This window comes from Bombina bombina, chromosome 7, assembly GCF_027579735.1.
Source record: "Bombina bombina isolate aBomBom1 chromosome 7, aBomBom1.pri, whole genome shotgun sequence".
NCBI lineage: Eukaryota > Metazoa > Chordata > Amphibia > Anura > Bombinatoridae > Bombina > Bombina bombina.
In genome coordinates, this window is record NC_069505.1 from 230137744 (window position 1) to 230155988 (window position 18245).

Sequence of the window (18245 nt, forward strand, 5' to 3'; positions counted from 1 at the left end):
CCTCTCCAGTCACACTAGCCTCAGCAGCCTCTCCAGTCACACTAGCCTCAGCAGCCTCTCCAGTCACACTAGCCTCAGCAGCCTCTCCAGTCACACTAGCCTCAGCAGCCTCTCCAGCCACACAAGCCTCAGCAGCCTCTCCAGTCACACTAGCCTCAGCAGCCTCTCCAGTCACACTAGCCTCAGCAGCCTCTCCAGTCACACTAGCCTCAGCAGCCTCTCCAGCCACACAAGCCTCAGCAGCCTCTCCAGTCACACTAGCCTCAGCAGCCTCTCCAGTCACACTAGCCTCAGCAGCCTCTCCAGCCACACTAGCCTCAGCAGCCTCTCCAGTCACACTAGCCTCAGCAGCCTCTCCAGCCACACAAGCCTCAGCAGCCTCTCCAGTCACACTAGCCTCAGCAGCCTCTCCAGTCACACAAGCCTCAGCAGCCTCTCCAGCCACACAAGCCTCAGCAGCCTCTCCAGTCACACTAGCCTCAGCAGCCTCTCCAGTCACACTAGCCTCAGCAGCCTCTCCAGTCACACTAGCCTCAGCAGCCTCTCCAGCCACACAAGCCTCAGCAGCCTCTCCAGTCACACTAGCCTCAGCAGCCTCTCCAGTCACACTAGCCTCAGCAGCCTCTCCAGTCACACTAGCCTCAGCAGCCTCTCCAGCCACACAAGCCTCAGCAGCCTCTCCAGTCACACTAGCCTCAGCAGCCTCTCCAGTCACACTAGCCTCAGCAGCCTCTCCAGTCACACTAGCCTCAGCAGCCTCTCCAGTCACACAAGCCTCAGCAGCCTCTCCAGTCACACTAGCCTCAGCAGCCTCTCCAGTCACACTAGCCTCAGCAGCCTCTCCAGTCACACTAGCCTCAGCAGCCTCTCCAGCCACACAAGCCTCAGCAGCCTCTCCAGCCACACTAGCCTCAGCAGCCTCTCCAGTCACACTAGCCTCAGCAGCCTCTCCAGTCACACTAGCCTCAGCAGCCTCTCCAGTCACACAAGCCTCAGCAGCCTCTCCAGCCACACAAGCCTCAGCAGCCTCTCCAGTCACACAAGCCTCAGCAGCCTCTCCAGTCACACAAGCCTCAGCAGCCTCTCCAGTCACACTAGCCTCAGCAGCCTCTCCAGTCACACAAGCCTCAGCAGCCTCTCCAGTCACACTAGCCTCAGCAGCCTCTCCAGTCACACAAGCCTCAGCAGCCTCTCCAGTCACACAAGCCTCAGCAGCCTCTCCAGTCACACTAGCCTCAGCAGCCTCTCCAGTCACACAAGCCTCAGCAGCCTCTCCAGTCACACTAGCCTCAGCAGCCTCTCCAGTCACACAAGCCTCAGCAGCCTCTCCAGTCACACTAGCCTCAGCAGCCTCTCCAGTCACACTAGCCTCAGCAGCCTCTCCAGCCACACAAGCCTCAGCAGCCTCTCCAGTCACACTAGCCTCAGCAGCCTCTCCAGTCACACTAGCCTCAGCAGTCTCTCCAGTCACACTAGCCTCAGCAGCCTCTCCAGCCACACTAGCCTCAGCAGCCTCTCCAGTCACACTAGCCTCAGCAGCCTCTCCAGTCACACAAGCCTCAGCAGCCTCTCCAGCCACACAAGCCTCAGCAGCCTCTCCAGTCACTCTAGCCTCAGCAGCCTCTCCAGTCACACTAGCCTCAGCAGCCTCTCCAGTCACACTAGCCTCAGCAGCCTCTCCAGCCACACAAGCCTCAGCAGCCTCTCCAGTCACACTAGCCTCAGCAGCCTCTCCAGTCACACAAGCCTCAGCAGCCTCTCCAGTCACACTAGCCTCAGCAGCCTCTCCAGTCACACTAGCCTCAGCAGCCTCTCCAGTCACACTAGCCTCAGCAGCCTCTCCAGTCACACTAGCCTCAGCAGCCTCTCCAGCCACACAAGCCTCAGCAGCCTCTCCAGTCACACTAGCCTCAGCAGCCTCTCCAGTCACACTAGCCTCAGCAGCCTCTCCAGTCACACAAGCCTCAGCAGCCTCTCCAGTCACACTAGCCTCAGCAGCCTCTCCAGTCACACTAGCCTCAGCAGCCTCTCCAGTCACACTAGCCTCAGCAGCCTCTCCAGTCACACAAGCCTCAGCAGCCTCTCCAGCCACACAAGCCTCAGCAGCCTCTCCAGCCACACAAGCCTCAGCAGCCTCTCCAGTCACACTAGCCTCAGCAGCCTCTCCAGTCACACAAGCCTCAGCAGCCTCTCCAGTCACACTAGCCTCAGCAGCCTCTCCAGCCACACAAGCCTCAGCAGCCTCTCCAGTCACACTAGCCTTAGCAGCCTCTCCAGCCACACTAGCTTCAGCAGCCTCTCCAGCCACACAAGCCTCAGCAGCCTCTCCAGTCACACAAGCCTCAGCAGCCTCTCCAACCACACAAGCCTCACCAGCCGCCTCACCTCACAAGCCTCTGCAGCTTCACTAGGCTCACCAGTCTCTCCAACCACACAAGCCTCACCAGTCTCTGCAGCTGCACAAGTCTCACTAGTATCTCTAACCACACAAGCCTCACCAGTCTCTCCAACCACACAAGCCTCACCAGTCTCTCCAGCTACACAAGCCATACTACTCTCTCCAGCTACACAAGCCTCACCAGTCTCTCCAGCTACACAAGTCTTACTACTCTCTCCAGCTACACAAGCCTTACTACTCTCTCCAGCTACACAAGCCTCACCAGTCTCTCCAGCTACACAAGTCTTACTACTCTCTCCAGCTACACAAGCCTCACCAGTCTCTCCAGCTACACAAGCCTCACCAGTCTCTCCAGCTACACTAGTCTTACTACTCTCTCCAGCTACACAAGCCTCACCAGTCTCTCCAGCTACACAAGCCTCACCAGTCTCTCCAGCTACACAAGCCTCACCAGTCTCTCCAGCTACACAAGTCTTACTACTCTCTCCAGCTACACAAGCCTCACCAGTCTTTCCAGCTACACAAGCCTCACCAGTCTCTCCAGCTACACAAGCCTCACCAGTCTCTCCAACCACACAAACTTCACCATCCTCTCCAGCTACACAAACTTCAGCAGCCTCTCCAACCACACAAACCTCAGCAGCCTATCCAACCACACAAACCTCAGCAGCCTCACTAGTTAGTCTTTCCAGCTACACAAGCCTCAATAGTCTCTCCAGCTTCACAAGCCTCAATAGTCTCTCCAGCTTCACAAGCCTCACCAGTCTCTACAGCTACACAAGCCTCACCAGTCTCTACAACTACACAAGCCTCACTAGTCTCTCCAGCTACACAAGCCTCACTAGTCTCTCCAGCTACAAAAGCCTCACTAATCTCTCCAACTACATAAGCCTCACCAGTCTCTACAGCTACACAAGCCTCACCAGTCTCTCCAACCACACAAGCCTTAACAGTCTCTCCAACCACACAAACCTCACCAGTCTCTCCAGCTACAGAAGCCTCACCAGTCTCTCCAGCTACACAAGTCTCAATAGTCTCTCCAGCTACACAAGCCTCAGTAGTCTCTCCAACCACACAAGCCTCACCAGTCTCTCCAGCTACAGAAGCCTCACCAGTCTCTCCAACCACACAAGCCTCACCAGTCTCTCCAACCACACAAGCCTCACCAGTCTCTCCAACCACACAAGCCTCACCAGTCTCTCCAGCTACACAACCCTTGACCAGTCTCTCCAACCACACAAGCCTCACTAGTCTCTCCAGCTACACACGTCTCACCAGTCTCTCCAGCTGCACAAGCCTCACCAGTCTCTCCAACCACACAAGCCTCACTAGTCTCTCCAACCACACAAGCATCACCAGTCTCTCCAGCTACACAAGCTTCACTGGTCTCTCCAAACACACAAGCCTCACCAGTCTCTCCAGCTGCACAAACCTCACCAGTCTCTCCAACCACACAAGCCTCACCAGTCTCTGCAGCTGCACAAGTCTCACTAGTATCTCTAACCACACAAGCCTCACCAGTCTCTCCAACCACAAAATCCTCACCAGTCTCTCCAGCTACACAAGCCTTACTACTCTCTCCAGCTACACAAGCCTCACCAGTCTCTCCAGCTACACAAGTCTTACTACTCTCTCCAGCTACACAAGCCTCACCAGTCTCTCCAGCTACACAAGCCTCACCAGTCTCTCCAGCTACACAAGTCTTACTACTCTCTCCAGCTACACAAGCCTCACCAGTCTCTCCAGCTACACAAACCTCACCAGTCTCTCCAGCTACATAAGTCTTACTACTCTCTCCAGCTACACAAGCCTCACCAGTCTCTCCAGCTACACAAGCCTCACCATTCTCTCCAGCTACACAAGCCTCACCAGTCTCTCCAGCTACACAAGCCTCACTACTCTCTCCAGCTACACAAGCCTCACCAGTCTCTCCATGTATACAAGCCTCACCAGTCTCTCCAGCTACACAAGCCTCACCCGTCTCTCCAACCACACAAACTTCACCATCCTCTCCAGCTACACAAACTTCAGCAGCCTCTCCAACCACACAAACCTCAGCAGCCTCTCCAACCACACAAACCTCAGCAGCCTCACTAGTCTTTCCAGCTACACAAGCCTCAATAGTCTCTCCAGCTTCACAAGCCTCACCAGTCTCTACAGCTACACAAGCCTCACCAGTCTCTACAACTACACAAGCCTCACTAGTCTCGCCAGATACACAAGCCTCACTAGTCTCTCCAGCTACACAAGCCTCACTAGTCTCTCCAGCTACAAAAGCCTCACTAATCTCTCCAGCTACACAAGCCTCACCAGTCTCTACAGCTACACAAGCCTCACCAGTCTCTACAACCACACAAGCCTTACCAGTCTCTCCAACCACACAAACCTCACCAGTCTCTCCAGCTACACAAGCCTCACCAGTCTCTCCAGCTACACAAGTCTCAATAGTCTCTCCAGCTACACAAGCCTCAGTAGTCTCTCCAACCACACAAGCCTCACCAGTCTCTCCAGCTACAGAAGCCTCACCAGTCTCTCCAACCACACAAGCCTCACCAGTCTCTCCAACCACACAAGCCTCACCAGTCTCTCCAACCACACAAGCCTCACCAGTCTCTCCAGCTACACAACCCTTGACCAGTCTCTCCAACCACACAAGCCTCACTAGTCTCTCCAGCTACACACACCTCACCAGTCTCTCCAGCTGCACAAGCCTCACCAGTCTCTCCAACCACACAAGCCTCACTAGTCTCTCCAACCACACAATCATCACCAGTCTCTCCAGCTACACAAGCTTCACCAGTCTCTCCAACCACACAAGCCTCACCAGTCTCTGCAGCTGCACAAGTCTCACTAGTATCTCTAACCACACAAGCCTCACCAGTCTCTCCAGCTACAGAAGCCTCACCAGTCTCTCCAACCACACAAGCCTCACTAGTCTCTCCAACCACACAAGCCTCACCAGTCTCTCCAGCTACACAAGCTTCACTGGTCTCTCCAAACACACAAGCCTCACCAGTCTCTCCAGCTGCACAAACCTCACCAGTCTCTCCAACCACACAAGCCTCACCAGTCTCTGCAGCTGCACAAGTCTCACTAGTATCTCTAACCACACATACCTCACCAGTCTCTCCAACCACACAAGCCTCACCAGTCTCTCCAGCTACACAAGCCTTACTACTCTCTCCAGCTACACAAGCCTCACCAGTCTCTCCAGCTACACAAGTCTTACTACTCTCTCCAGCTACACAAGCCTCACCAGTCCCTCCAGCTACACAAGCCTCACCAGTCTCTCCAGCTACACAAGTCTTACTACTCTCTCCAGCTACACAAGCCTCACCAGTCTCTCCAGCTACACAAGCCTCACCAGTCTCTCCAGCTACATAAGTCTTACTACTCTCTCCAGCTACACAAGCCTCACCAGTCTCTCCAGCTACACAAGCCTCACCAGTCTCTCCAGCTACACAAGCCTCACTACTCTCTCCAGCTACACAAGCCTCACCAGTCTCTCCATGTACACAAGCCTCACCAGTCTCTCCAGCTACACAAGCCTCACCAGTCTCTCCAACCACACAAACTTCACCATCCTCTCCAGCTACACAAACTTCAGCAGCCTCTCCAACCACACAAACCTCAGCAGCCTCTCCAACCACACAAACCTCAGCAGCCTCACTAGTCTTTCCAGCTACACAAGCCTCAATAGTCTCTCCAGCTTCACAAGCCTCACCACTCTCTACAGCTACACAAGCCTCACCAGTCTCTACAACTACACAAGCCTCACTAGTCTCTCCAGCTACACAAGCCTCACTAGTCTCTCCAGCTACACAAGCCTCACTAGTCTCTCCAGCTACAAAAGCCTCACTAATCTCTCCAGCTACACAAGCCTCACCAGTCTCTACAGCTACACAAGCCTTACCAGTCTCTCCAACCACACAAACCTCACCAGTCTCTCCAGCTACACAAGCCTCACCAGTCTCTCCAGCTACACAAGTCTCAATAGTCTCTCCAGCTACACAAGCCTCAGTAGTCTCTCCAACCACACAAGCCTCACCAGTCTCTCCAGCTACAGAAGCCTCACCAGTCTCTCCAACCACACAAGCCTCACCAGTCTCTCCAACCACACAAGCCTCACCAGTCTCTCCAACCACACAAGCCTCACCAGTCTCTCCAGCTACACAACCCTTGACCAGTCTCTCCAACCACACAAGCCTCACTAGTCTCTCCAGCTACACACGCCTCACCAGTCTCTCCAGCTGCACAAGCCTCACCAATCTCTCCAACCACACAAGCCTCACTAGTCTCTCCAACCACACAAGCCTCACCAGTCTCTCCAGCTACACAAGCTTCACTGGTCTCTCCAAACACACAAGCCTCACCAGTCTCTCCAGCTGCACAAACCTCACCAGTCTCTCCAACCACACAAGCCTCACCAGTCTCTCCAACTACACAAGCTTCACCGGTCTCTCCAACCACACAAGCCTCACCAGTCTCTCCAGCTACACAAGCCTCACCAGTCTCTCAAGCTACACAAGCCTCACCAGTCTCTCCAGCTACAAAAGCCTCACCAGCCTCTCCAGCTACACAAACATCACCAACCTCCCGAGCTACACAAATGACACCAACCTCCCCAGCTACACAAATGTCACCAACCTCTCCAGCTACACAAGCCTCACTAGTCTCTCCAGCTACACAAACCTCACCATCCTCTCCAGCTACAGAAACCTCAACAGCCTCTCCAACCACACAAACCCCAGCAGCCTCTCCAACCACACAAGCCTCACCATCCTCACCAGCTTCACTTGCTCTTGTAACCATTCCAGCTTTACCAGTTCCTATTTTAGACTATTCAGATAATTCACTAAAGCTAACTAATTTTCTTAAAGCGACACTAAAGTCAAAATTAAATTATCATAATTAAAGGGACAGTAAACCTTAAAAATAATGTTATATAATTTTGCACATAGTGCAGAATTATATAACCTTATTTAGGTGGTATAGCCATAAAACCCTTTTTTACCTTTTAAAATGTAAAAATGACAGCGCTTTTACAGACCCGCTCTCTGCTCTCTGCTGAGCGGGTCTGTAATATTTAGTCAGCGCATCGGGCCAGCTGTATAGTCACAGCCCGACCCGACCGTGCCATAGCACTAAGTGCTATGGCGCGGTCGGGTCGGGCTGTGACTATACAGCTGGCCCGGTGCGCTGACTAAATATTACAGACCCGCTCAGCAGAGAGCAGAGAGCGGGTCTGTAAAAGCGCTGTCATTTTTACATTTTAAAAGGTAAAAAAGGGTTTTATGGCTATAGCACCTAAATAATGTTATATAATTCTGCACTATGTGCAGAATTATATAACATTATTTTTAAGGTTTACTGTCCCTTTAAGATATATCATTCAATAATAAAATGTTACAATATATTATCAAAACATGCACATCTGTGTGCTAGCTGCAGATTGGTGGCTGCAAGTACATATCTCTCTCATTACTGATGTGTTCAACTAGCTCTCAGTAGTAAATTGCTGCTCCTTCAATAAAGGATACCAAGAGAATGAAGCAATACTGATTAAAAAAAGTAACTTGGAAAGTTGTTTAAAATTGTATGTTCAATCCCACTGTATTTAGTGGTCCTTTAAGTGAGTCAGCTGCATTAACCTTGGAACTGATGAAACTGGAGAGGCTGGTGAGACTTGAAGTTGGATAACTGGAGAAAACTTAACTGACATTATCAAGCTTCTTCTAATCATCACATATTTTTTTTGGAATTGTCATGATTGGTCTTCTGTACCTCCAGCCATTTTCCTAATCCTGTTCATGTCCAAGTTCCACAAAATGAAAGGGAAGACATTTAATCCCATCCCAGGAGAAAACAATCTCCCCAACAGCCAAGTCATACCCTAATTACAGGCTTCCTGAATCATTAAAGCTCTGCCTCCCAGCATCATGGTCTTAGTTATTAAAACAAACCTTGAGTCACCAAATAAACAAGCATAGCCCAGGTTCTGAACCAAAAATTGTGCTTGCTCCTAAGCTTACATTCCTGATTTTTAAATAAAGATAACAAAATAATTAATTAAAACTGATAAAAGGAGTACATTAGAAAGTTGCTTAAAATTGCTGCTCTATCTGCATCATTAAAGAAAAAATGTGGGTTTAGTATCCCTTAAAGGATCATTTGATTGTTGATTTTTTATTTAATTTACCTACCTTTGCTCAAGCAGAGATAACTATAAAATCTCGCTAGTAGATTTTAACTCTTTCCATAAAGCTAGAATATAAATACAATATAAAAAGTATGAAGCCCTGTAAAAGACTAGAAATGTATGGTGAAGTATTTTATAGGTAAGTAGCAAAATGTTTTATTGCAGAAAAAAAATGATTAGGAAAGAACCTAGCTCATCCTTACACAGTCTGTGACTAACGTACAGTGAGGTAGCTCAGATGTCTGCTGCTAGGAGATGCTGGAGCGCAGACTTGCATTAAACATTTAGCAAGATGCAAGCCGAGTAAATGTCATATATTAGTAATGATCAAGCTAAGCTCTCTTAATTTATCAGTGTAAACATTTTAATTGGCTCATTAGGAACCACATTATCCTATTTTTAAAATATGATTTAATAAAAACATAATAAAAAAATAAATGTGTAAATTAAAAACACGGCTTTCTAATTTCAAAGGGACAGCCAAACCTTGTACTAGATTTAAAGTCAAGTATGGTTCATTGTGTGGGGTATGTCATTTTGCGCTCTGCTCTATGCATTCACTATAGCTTCATCTGCTATTGCTAATTGTTGGTTACATTTTTTAACAAAAGCATTTTTTTGTATGTGCTACATCTATAGTTTTCCCTAAACTTTCAAGAAAAAACACAAAGTGGTATCAGGATGCTGATTTCAGACATATTATACCGGTCTCTAGTTAAGTGTTGCATTGGTGCACAATCCTAAAAAACATTTTCGCTTTTAGCGCTTTTAGAAACCTGGTATTAACTAATAGCATTTGCAATTGTACTTTCAAATATACCAAATATATAAGTAAATGAAACCAAGACCAATTTAAGGGCTATTATAGTGGAAAAATAAACAAACACTAGAAACTCTGCAATACAACAGATTATGAATTTAAATTACTGAGTAAAAATATTATTTAAAGTACGCAGAATATTTTTTTTTTTTATGTAATGAACACAATAAAATGTTTAGGGCTAGATTAGATTAGCAAGAGTTTTCACAATCGTTTGCACGCCTGTTAAATTGTGCTAATATTACAAGTTTACACTAGAATCATTACCGCAATATCAGAGCTGTGGTTTAGCAGAAAAAAATATATCACAAAACACATCAAAAATACATTACAAAGTATACTTCCACTTATAATAACACTGTCGTATAAAAAATATTAGACAAAAATAGTGCAAACAAAAGTTATAAGGGTTCAAAGATATGAGATCTCGGGTGCTAGAGAAAAAAATACTGGCAAAGGGCTTTAACATTGAGATACATCTCTAAAGATGGATATATATATATATATATATATATATATACTGTATATATATACACATACAGTATCTCACACACACAAACATATATATATATATATATATATATATATATATACACACAGTATCTCACAAAAGTGAGTACACCCCTCACATTTTTGTAAATATTTTATTATATCTTTTCATGTGACAACACTGAAGAAATGACACTTTGCTACAATGTAAAGTAGTGAGTGTACAGCCTCTATAACAGTGTAACATTGCTGTCCCCTTAAAATAACTCAACACACAGCCATTAATGTCTAAATCTTTGGCAACAAAAGTGAGTACACCCCTAAGTGGAAATGTCCAAAATGGGCCCAATTAGCCAGTTGTGACTTATTAGTGTTACAAAGTCTCAGGAGTGAATGGGGAGCAGGTGTGTTAAATTTGGTGTTATCGCTCTCACATCTCATATTAGTCACTGGAAGTTCAACATGGCACCCCATGGCAAATAACCCTCTGAGGATCTGAAAAAAAAGAACTGTTGCTCTACATAAAGATGGCCTAGGCTATAAGAAGATTGTCAAGACCCTGAAACTGAGCTACAGCACGGTGGGCAAGACCATACAGTGGTTTCATAGGACAGGTTCCACTCAGAACAGGCCTCACCATGGTCGACCAAAGAAGTTGAGTGCACAAGCTCAGCGTCATATCCAAAGTTTGTCTTTGGGAAATAGACGTATGCGTGCTGCCAGCATTGCTGCAGAGGTTGAAGGGGTGGGTGGTCAGCCTGTCAGTACTCAGACCATATGCCGCACACTGCATCAAATTGTTCTGCATGGCTGTCATCCCAGAAGGAAGCCTCTTCTAAAGATGATGCTCAAGAAAGCCTGCCAACAGTTTGCTGAAGACAAGCAGACAAAGGACATAGATTACTGGAACCATGTCCTCTGGTCCGATGAGACCAGATAAACTTATTTGGTTCAGATGGTGTCAAGTGTATGTGGTGGCAACCAGGTGAGGAGTATAAAGACTAGTGTGTCTTGCCTACAGTCAAGCATGGTGATGGGAGTGTCATGGTCTGGACCTGCATGAGTGCTGCTGGCACTGGGAAACTACAGTTCATTGAGGGAACCATGAATGCCAACATGTACTGTGACATACTGAAGCAGAGCATGATCCCCTCCCTTCAGAGACTGGGACGCAGGGCAGTATTCTAACATAACAACCCCAAACACACCTCCAAGACAACCACTGCTTTGCTAAAGAAGCTGAGGGTAAAGGTGATGGACTGGCCAAGCATGTCTCCAGACCTAAACCCTATTGATTATCTGTGGGGCATCCTCAAATGGAGTGCAAGGTCTCTAACATCCACCAGCTCTGTGATGTTGTCATGGAGGAGGGAAAGAGGACTCCAGTGGCAACCTGTGAAGCTCTGGTGAACTCCATGCCCAAGAGGGTTAAGGCAGTGCTGGAAAATAATGGTGGCCACACAAAATATTGACACTTTGGGCCCAATTTGGACATTTCCACTTAGGGGTGTACTCACTTATGTTGCCAACGGTTTAGACATTAATGGCTGTGTGTTGAGTTATTTTGAGGGGACAGCAAATTTCCACTGTTATACAGGCTGTACACTCACTACTTTACATTGTAGCAAAGTGTCATTTCTTCAGTGTTGTCACATGAAAAGATATAATAAAATATTTATAAAAATATGTGTGTATGTGTATATATATATATATATATATATATATATATATATGTGTGTGTGTCTGTGTGTGTATGTGTGTATATATATATATATATATATATATATATATATATATATACATGTGTGTGTATACATGTGTACATATGTATTTGTGTATTAATATGTGTATTTATGTATTTACAGAAATATATACACACGTATAAACACATGAATATATGTACAGACTGAGATATATCTATATATATATATGTGTGTATTAGAGCCTTTTGCCATTAAGTAGATGAAAACAAAAACATATTTATGCAATATTCGTATTTAATTAATGTTTAAACTATGTTTCAACCGTAAATACTTCACATTCCAATGTGCTGTACATAGCAGAATATGTTCTATGTATTTTTAAATATAGATTCCTATATATACATTCCTATGTATATCTGTATATATCTATAACTATATAAAATCATCTATATATATATTGGTATAAATATATGTTTAAAAAAAACCATCAGATGTATGAAGAAACGTGAACGAGCATGCAATATTCTAAATTCGGAATTTTGCGCTAGTCGGGTTACCGCTAGAGCAAAAACAGTTTACTTTCAAATTGCAAAACCAGCAGAGCCCGACTAGCGCAAAAATCATAATTCTTTGGGAGTTATCACTATAGCGGAAATGCAAAATGCTGCTCCACTTGTAATCTAGCCCCTAATGTGCAATGTAATTTCAAAATAAGGAGTTAAAAACGTAACAAAAAATATGACACAGGAATTAGCAACTAAACATGTTTTAAAGTTAACAAATTTGGTAATTTGTGTATTTGGCTTCACACAAATACAAATTTATGCCGATTTGGTGACTCGTGTGATACACAAACAGATGAATACATTATTGGATTAAACAGAAGAAGAATTAATGATTGCTTGGTTAATTCATTCATTTGTTCCATTTGGCGCCAAAAATGGCTCAGGAGCAATATTGTTTGTAATAATGTACAGGGATTTGACTATTCATGTGTCTGTCCACTGTCCAATCCTGCCATAGGGCCCCATTTTTAAAGTAAGGCACTAAATGGATTGTAGTTATACTGACTTTTCTAATCAAGTCTTAACCTACCATGTGGAGGTGGGAAACTAGGGGAATCTGAGACATATTTTAGTCACTTTGGCTACAGCCATTAGAATGTGCAGTTGTGTGCTTCTGTGAGCTAGCCATTGACTCAGAGTCAATTAGTAAGTTGTATGTTTTGCTAGCATTGAAAGATTTTTGTTAAGATGAGTTGTACATATTTGCTGTTTGATATTATTCAGATATGAATATTTGTTTCTTCTTCCTGTGCTGTGGTCACTTACCCAGTCAGCATGAGGAAGGTATTGCAGTTTGTGTGTGACTAACACAGTGGTCCTTTTGTTGTCTCTCAGCATCTTAAGAATTCCTTCCTGCATAAGATGATCGCTCAGATGAATGTCCAGCGCAGAGAATGGATCATCCTTTTGCCAAAAAAATAAAATAATAATCAATGGAGCAAATAGCTATATATATATATACATTTTATATACAGTACGTACATACGCACACGTATAATAAGCTACTCACTGTATTTCTTAAAATTTAAAGAATTATTTATTAAATTGTGACAAAAAACAAAACATAAAAAAATATATAAACACACACACATATATATAGTTATATACATTATATATATATATATATATATATATATATATATATATATATATATATATATTTATATACAGAGTACATACACACATACAAGTATAATAAGCAACTCACTGTATTTCTTAAAGTTTAAAGAATTATCTATTAAATTGTAACAAAAAAACAAAACATAAAGTAAAAAAACACATATAAAACACACACATATATATATATATATATATATATATATATATATATATATATATATATATATATATATATTTATATTCTGGGCTTAAAATTTCCAGTGGTTTACTAGTCCTGGATGACTTAGGAATTGCAGCGGACTTTAACATTGAGTGGACTAGTAACTTTTTCCTTCTGGGCTAGTAGCTTTTAACCCCTGACTAGTAAACGATACTGAGATTTTTCCATAAATTAAAGGGACATTATACACTAGATTTTTCTTTGCATAAATGTTTTGTAGATGATCCATTTATACAGCCCATCTGGGTGTCTTTTTGTAAAAATATATAGTTTTACTTATTTTTCAATAACATTGTGCTGATTTTCAGACTTCTAACCAAGCCCTAAAGTTTAAAATGTATACTGATGTATACAGACTTCAGACTGCTGTTGTTTGTCTAATGGGTTCTTTTCATATGCAGGGGAGGGGTTCTGCTATCAACCCCTTTCAGTGGGTTTCCCAGGATTATCTCATTAACAGAGCTAAACTGTGAGCTTCTAAGTAAGTTTTTAAAAGGTTTTACACTGGATTTTTATATCAGTATCTGTGCATTTTCTTCTTTATAGTAATGTCTATTACATTCAGTTATATGAAAATTGGTGTATACTGTCCATTTAAAGAACTGAACATATTTTATGGATTTATAAAATGTACTAAAAAGCCATCTGAATGTTGGTTTAAAGAATGGTTAATACCCTGAAACATCACTCTCATTGTTTAAATTTTTTTTTTTTTTTGATATTTTGACTAAATTAACCAGTGACTGCCTGTCGTTTTGAATTTCAATTTTAAATGGACATGAAACTTAATATTATTTATAAAAATACATGTACAAATGAAATTCCACAGAAGCACAGGAATTAAACAATAATGTATACAGTGAGACTGTTTTGTTTAAATCCTTTAAGGTAAACTTCCTCAAATACTAGGGACTTACAGTTTTACTGCCTCTGGACAGTGGCGTCACTAGGGGGGGGGGGGCGGGGGGGGGCCGCACCTGGGTGACACCCTCCAAAGAAATACAATGTTGAGATGCATAGATTTTTTTTTTATTAGAGGGGCTGGCATTTGTGAACATTGGTGGGACTGGGGAAGATGTAGACACACAATTTTTTTGCCCCTTGAGCCAGTGCTGCAATTTCAACAAATAGTTTTCCTGGCTGCTTTTGCTTGTTTGTACTTTGCTTCTCCCCTGCCCAATTTCGCTATGAATGTTGTGCGCATGCGCCGTGGGGCTTGCAAAGTTGCGCTGCTAGCCTAAACCTGCCTGCCTATCTGTGCTCACTGCTCAGTGACATGTGGAGCAGTGGAGTCACTCACTGCTGTGCTGTCTCTCTAAACGGGAACTGGCAAATCATGAGGGGATGCCTGGCACCTGACCGCATGACTGTTTGACGCTGTCTTTAAAGTGAAGGAGCCACGTATGATGCCCACCAGACCATTACGGTTATGGTACACTAAGTGCACACTGAACAGGTAGGAGGGCGGGCGGGGGTCTGGGGGTGGGCAGAGTGCAGAGGTGATTGGCCATAAGAAGCAGTAGGCACGCGGCCCGGGGCTGTGCACTGACAGGCTTGGAACAGAGTCAGAGAGCAGAATTTTCATAGTTTGCGCCTAAACCTTTTCTTTAGTGATTTATTTTTAGAGTGCTCTGTTTATCTTTCATTTGATGCTCTGCTGAGCCAGGGAGCAGCTCTAGGCATGCGCTTTATAATTAATGCAGTGCAGTTTACATATTTTGTAAGTGTGTGTCTGAGTTTTTGTGTGTGTGTCTCAGTGTTTTTGTCTGAGTGTTTTTGTGTGTGTGTCTGAGTGTGTTTCCGAGTGTTTGTGTGTGCATCTGAGTATGTTTTAAGTGTGTCTGAGTGTTTGTATGTGTGTTTGCCCGTGTTTTTGTGTGTGTCTGCTTTCTGGGGGGGGGGGGGGGGGTGACACCATAACTTACCGCACCGGGTGACACCAACCCTAGTGACGCCACTGCCTCTGGAGATTCACTCTTAGCCACAAAAGAAATCCGCACAGCTCCTTTACCGCAGTATTGCGGTCTCATCTGGTGCCGGTGTTATTTCACCAAGTTTCACAAGCACGGGCATTGCAGGAGACCACAATATTGTGCGGCTTTCTTCTGTGGCTAAGAGCGAATCTCCAGACTCAGTAAAACTTTAAGTCCCTAGTACGTGGGGAAATTGTATACATTATTGTTTAACTCCTGTGCTTCTGTGGAAGTTTTCCCCTTCACTACAAGTTACTTACAAAACTAATTGACAAATCTTTAGGATACTATAAATCTTATGCAATAAGTGGAAATTAATACCTCATAATTTTAGTTCGGATTGAGAACCTGTTTTTTATATCATACATGATATGGACTTATTTTTTTTATTCAATCTAATTAATATAATGTATATGTTTTATTGAAATAGACAAAATATTTTTAGATAATAAACTTTTATAGTTATAAACTTGCAGCCTAATAAATATTGCAATTTTATATTTATATACATATATATATAAAAAAATTATATACAATTTTTTATATGTTGACTTTTTCTCTGTGGCAACAATTGGTACATTATTAGATAAACTATATGCTGTTGGATTATAGCCCGTGGGGTTGCACACATGAACATACTGTTTTTGGAAACTATCTATCTAAAACAAACACTTTTTCAGAAAATAATCGAAAACAATATTAGATAAAAAATGTTATGTTCACCAACCAGAAATACAACATTGGTCTGCTGATAGAGCGCTCTTGCAACACTTATTCTCTGACGTTGACCACCGGAGAGATTGATGCCCTAAGATTACAGAAACACAAAAGGAGATTGTCATTTCCATTCACCCTGGAAGCAAAAACTCGTGAGCAGTATATTAAACAGATATGACTGTGTACAGGGCTATTCTTATCCAGTATGGAAATAGCTTCTATTTAGCCCTACAACATATTTGTATATGAAATGGAATAGCACAATATGTATCAATTGTATTAAAAAAAGCTATATTTCTCATATTCCCAGTACTCTGGAACCAACATATTATAGGTCACAAATGCATTTTATTATGTGATAATGGCCCCTGTAGCTGGTGCAGTATACATTGAAAGAGCTTAATTTAAAGGGAAGTCTATTCCTGAATTTGTATTGTTTAAAAAGAAAGGCCCTTTATTACCCATTCCCCAGTTTTGCATAACCAAAACAGTTATATTAATATACGTTTTACCTCTGTAATCACCTTGTATCTAAGCCTCTGCAGACTGTCCCCTTATTTCAGTTATTTTGCATTTTAGCCAATCAGTGCTGACTCCTAGGTAACACCATAGGCGTGAGCACAATGTTATCTATATAACACACATGCACTAATACCCTCTAGCTGTGAAACACTGTCAAATGCCTTCAGTGGCTTATAAATTAGCATATGAGCCTACCTAGGGTTAGCGTTCAACTAAAAATACAAATAGAATAAAGCAAATTTGATCAAAGTAAATTGGAAAGATGTTTAACATTGGATGTCCTATCTGAATCATTTCACTAGACTGTCCCTTTAATATATGTGTCTGAAAAATATTAGAATAACCATAATAGAGAAAATTTGATTACTAACCTAACCTACTCGTTCCTCATGATTGGGTGAAATATTGAAACGTCAAGAAAGATTTTATATTTTTAAAAGGAAATAGGTCAATGTACAAATGACAAAAATAAAATAATAAACACAACAATGTTTATAAATATTGCAAATATGCAATAAGAGACTATTAAGCTATTCTTTTATGGAATATATACACTTGCATAAAAAGTAATAAAAAGTTACAAGTAATTCACAATGAATTCCTTGCTGCATCTTGGTTTTAATACCTGGTGTGCTTTGTTTGGACTAATCATATATACTGATTATTCTGTGCTATAGTGGCACAATTTGTTAACTGCTTGACTACATAATATAATAATTTACAGCAATCAGAACCATTGATATAAAAAGATAATACAAACCCTTTCTCCAATCTGAGTTTGATCACCGTGAGGAAGAATATCAATATCAGGCTGTAGAGAGCAGGCGTCTATTATTGCTTTGTATCTACACAGATGAGCACAAAAACTGTCAGAGCATAACCTCTAAATATGTACAAATGTCATTCAGATTGTTTAACGCTTATCTTAAACACCACTCTATCCAATAGCAAAACATATGGACTCTATTAACCCTTTAACTAATGTGGTATTTCAGTGATTGTCGTCCTTGGGCTAGATTACAAGTGGAGCACTAAATTATCACAGCTCCCACAAACTGGCAAATTTGCCCATTTGCGGGAGCGAAATAATTAACCAACCATTATAAGTGGCTGGTTATTAATACCGCAGGCTCTCGGTAGCAATTAGCGCTTATAAAATAAACCAGAGATAGTATGTAGTGTAGTTTAACTTAAATTAACTGGACTAGGCAGTATTTTGGGGTCTAAAGTTGGTGGGAGTTGGGTGTTAGAAAAAAAACGGCACTGAAAAGTGCCTTTATATTGCGGTCTATGGTAGCTTGTGTTCCATAGACCTCAATGTAAATATATACAGTATGTATATTATTATGTACATATATATTTATGTGTTAATATGTGTATATACACATATTAACACATAAATATATATGTATATCAGCATTTACATACAGTATATATTTAAAACTGCTGCCCAATCGCTGCACTTCTTACCCTCTGTGCTGCGTGAGGTTCTGATGTCATCTGTGAAGGCATCAGAACA

At 43.0% G+C, this 18245-nt stretch overlaps 1 protein-coding gene across 5 annotated transcripts in view; it reads right to left on the bottom strand.

The window, feature by feature from the left end:
• Window positions 1-18245, bottom strand: part of ABCC8 (ATP binding cassette subfamily C member 8) — a 594664-nt gene that overhangs the window by 155462 nt on the left and 420957 nt on the right. For all 5 annotated transcript variants that reach the window (XM_053720647.1, XM_053720648.1, XM_053720646.1 and 2 more), the window contains 3 exons: window positions 17487-17571; window positions 16215-16295; window positions 12941-13078 (listed from right to left, as the gene is read on the bottom strand). In XM_053720647.1, the coding sequence (XP_053576622.1) occupies window positions 12941-13078; window positions 16215-16295; window positions 17487-17571 (304 nt within the window). The remainder of the gene's footprint in view (window positions 1-12940; window positions 13079-16214; window positions 16296-17486; window positions 17572-18245) is intronic.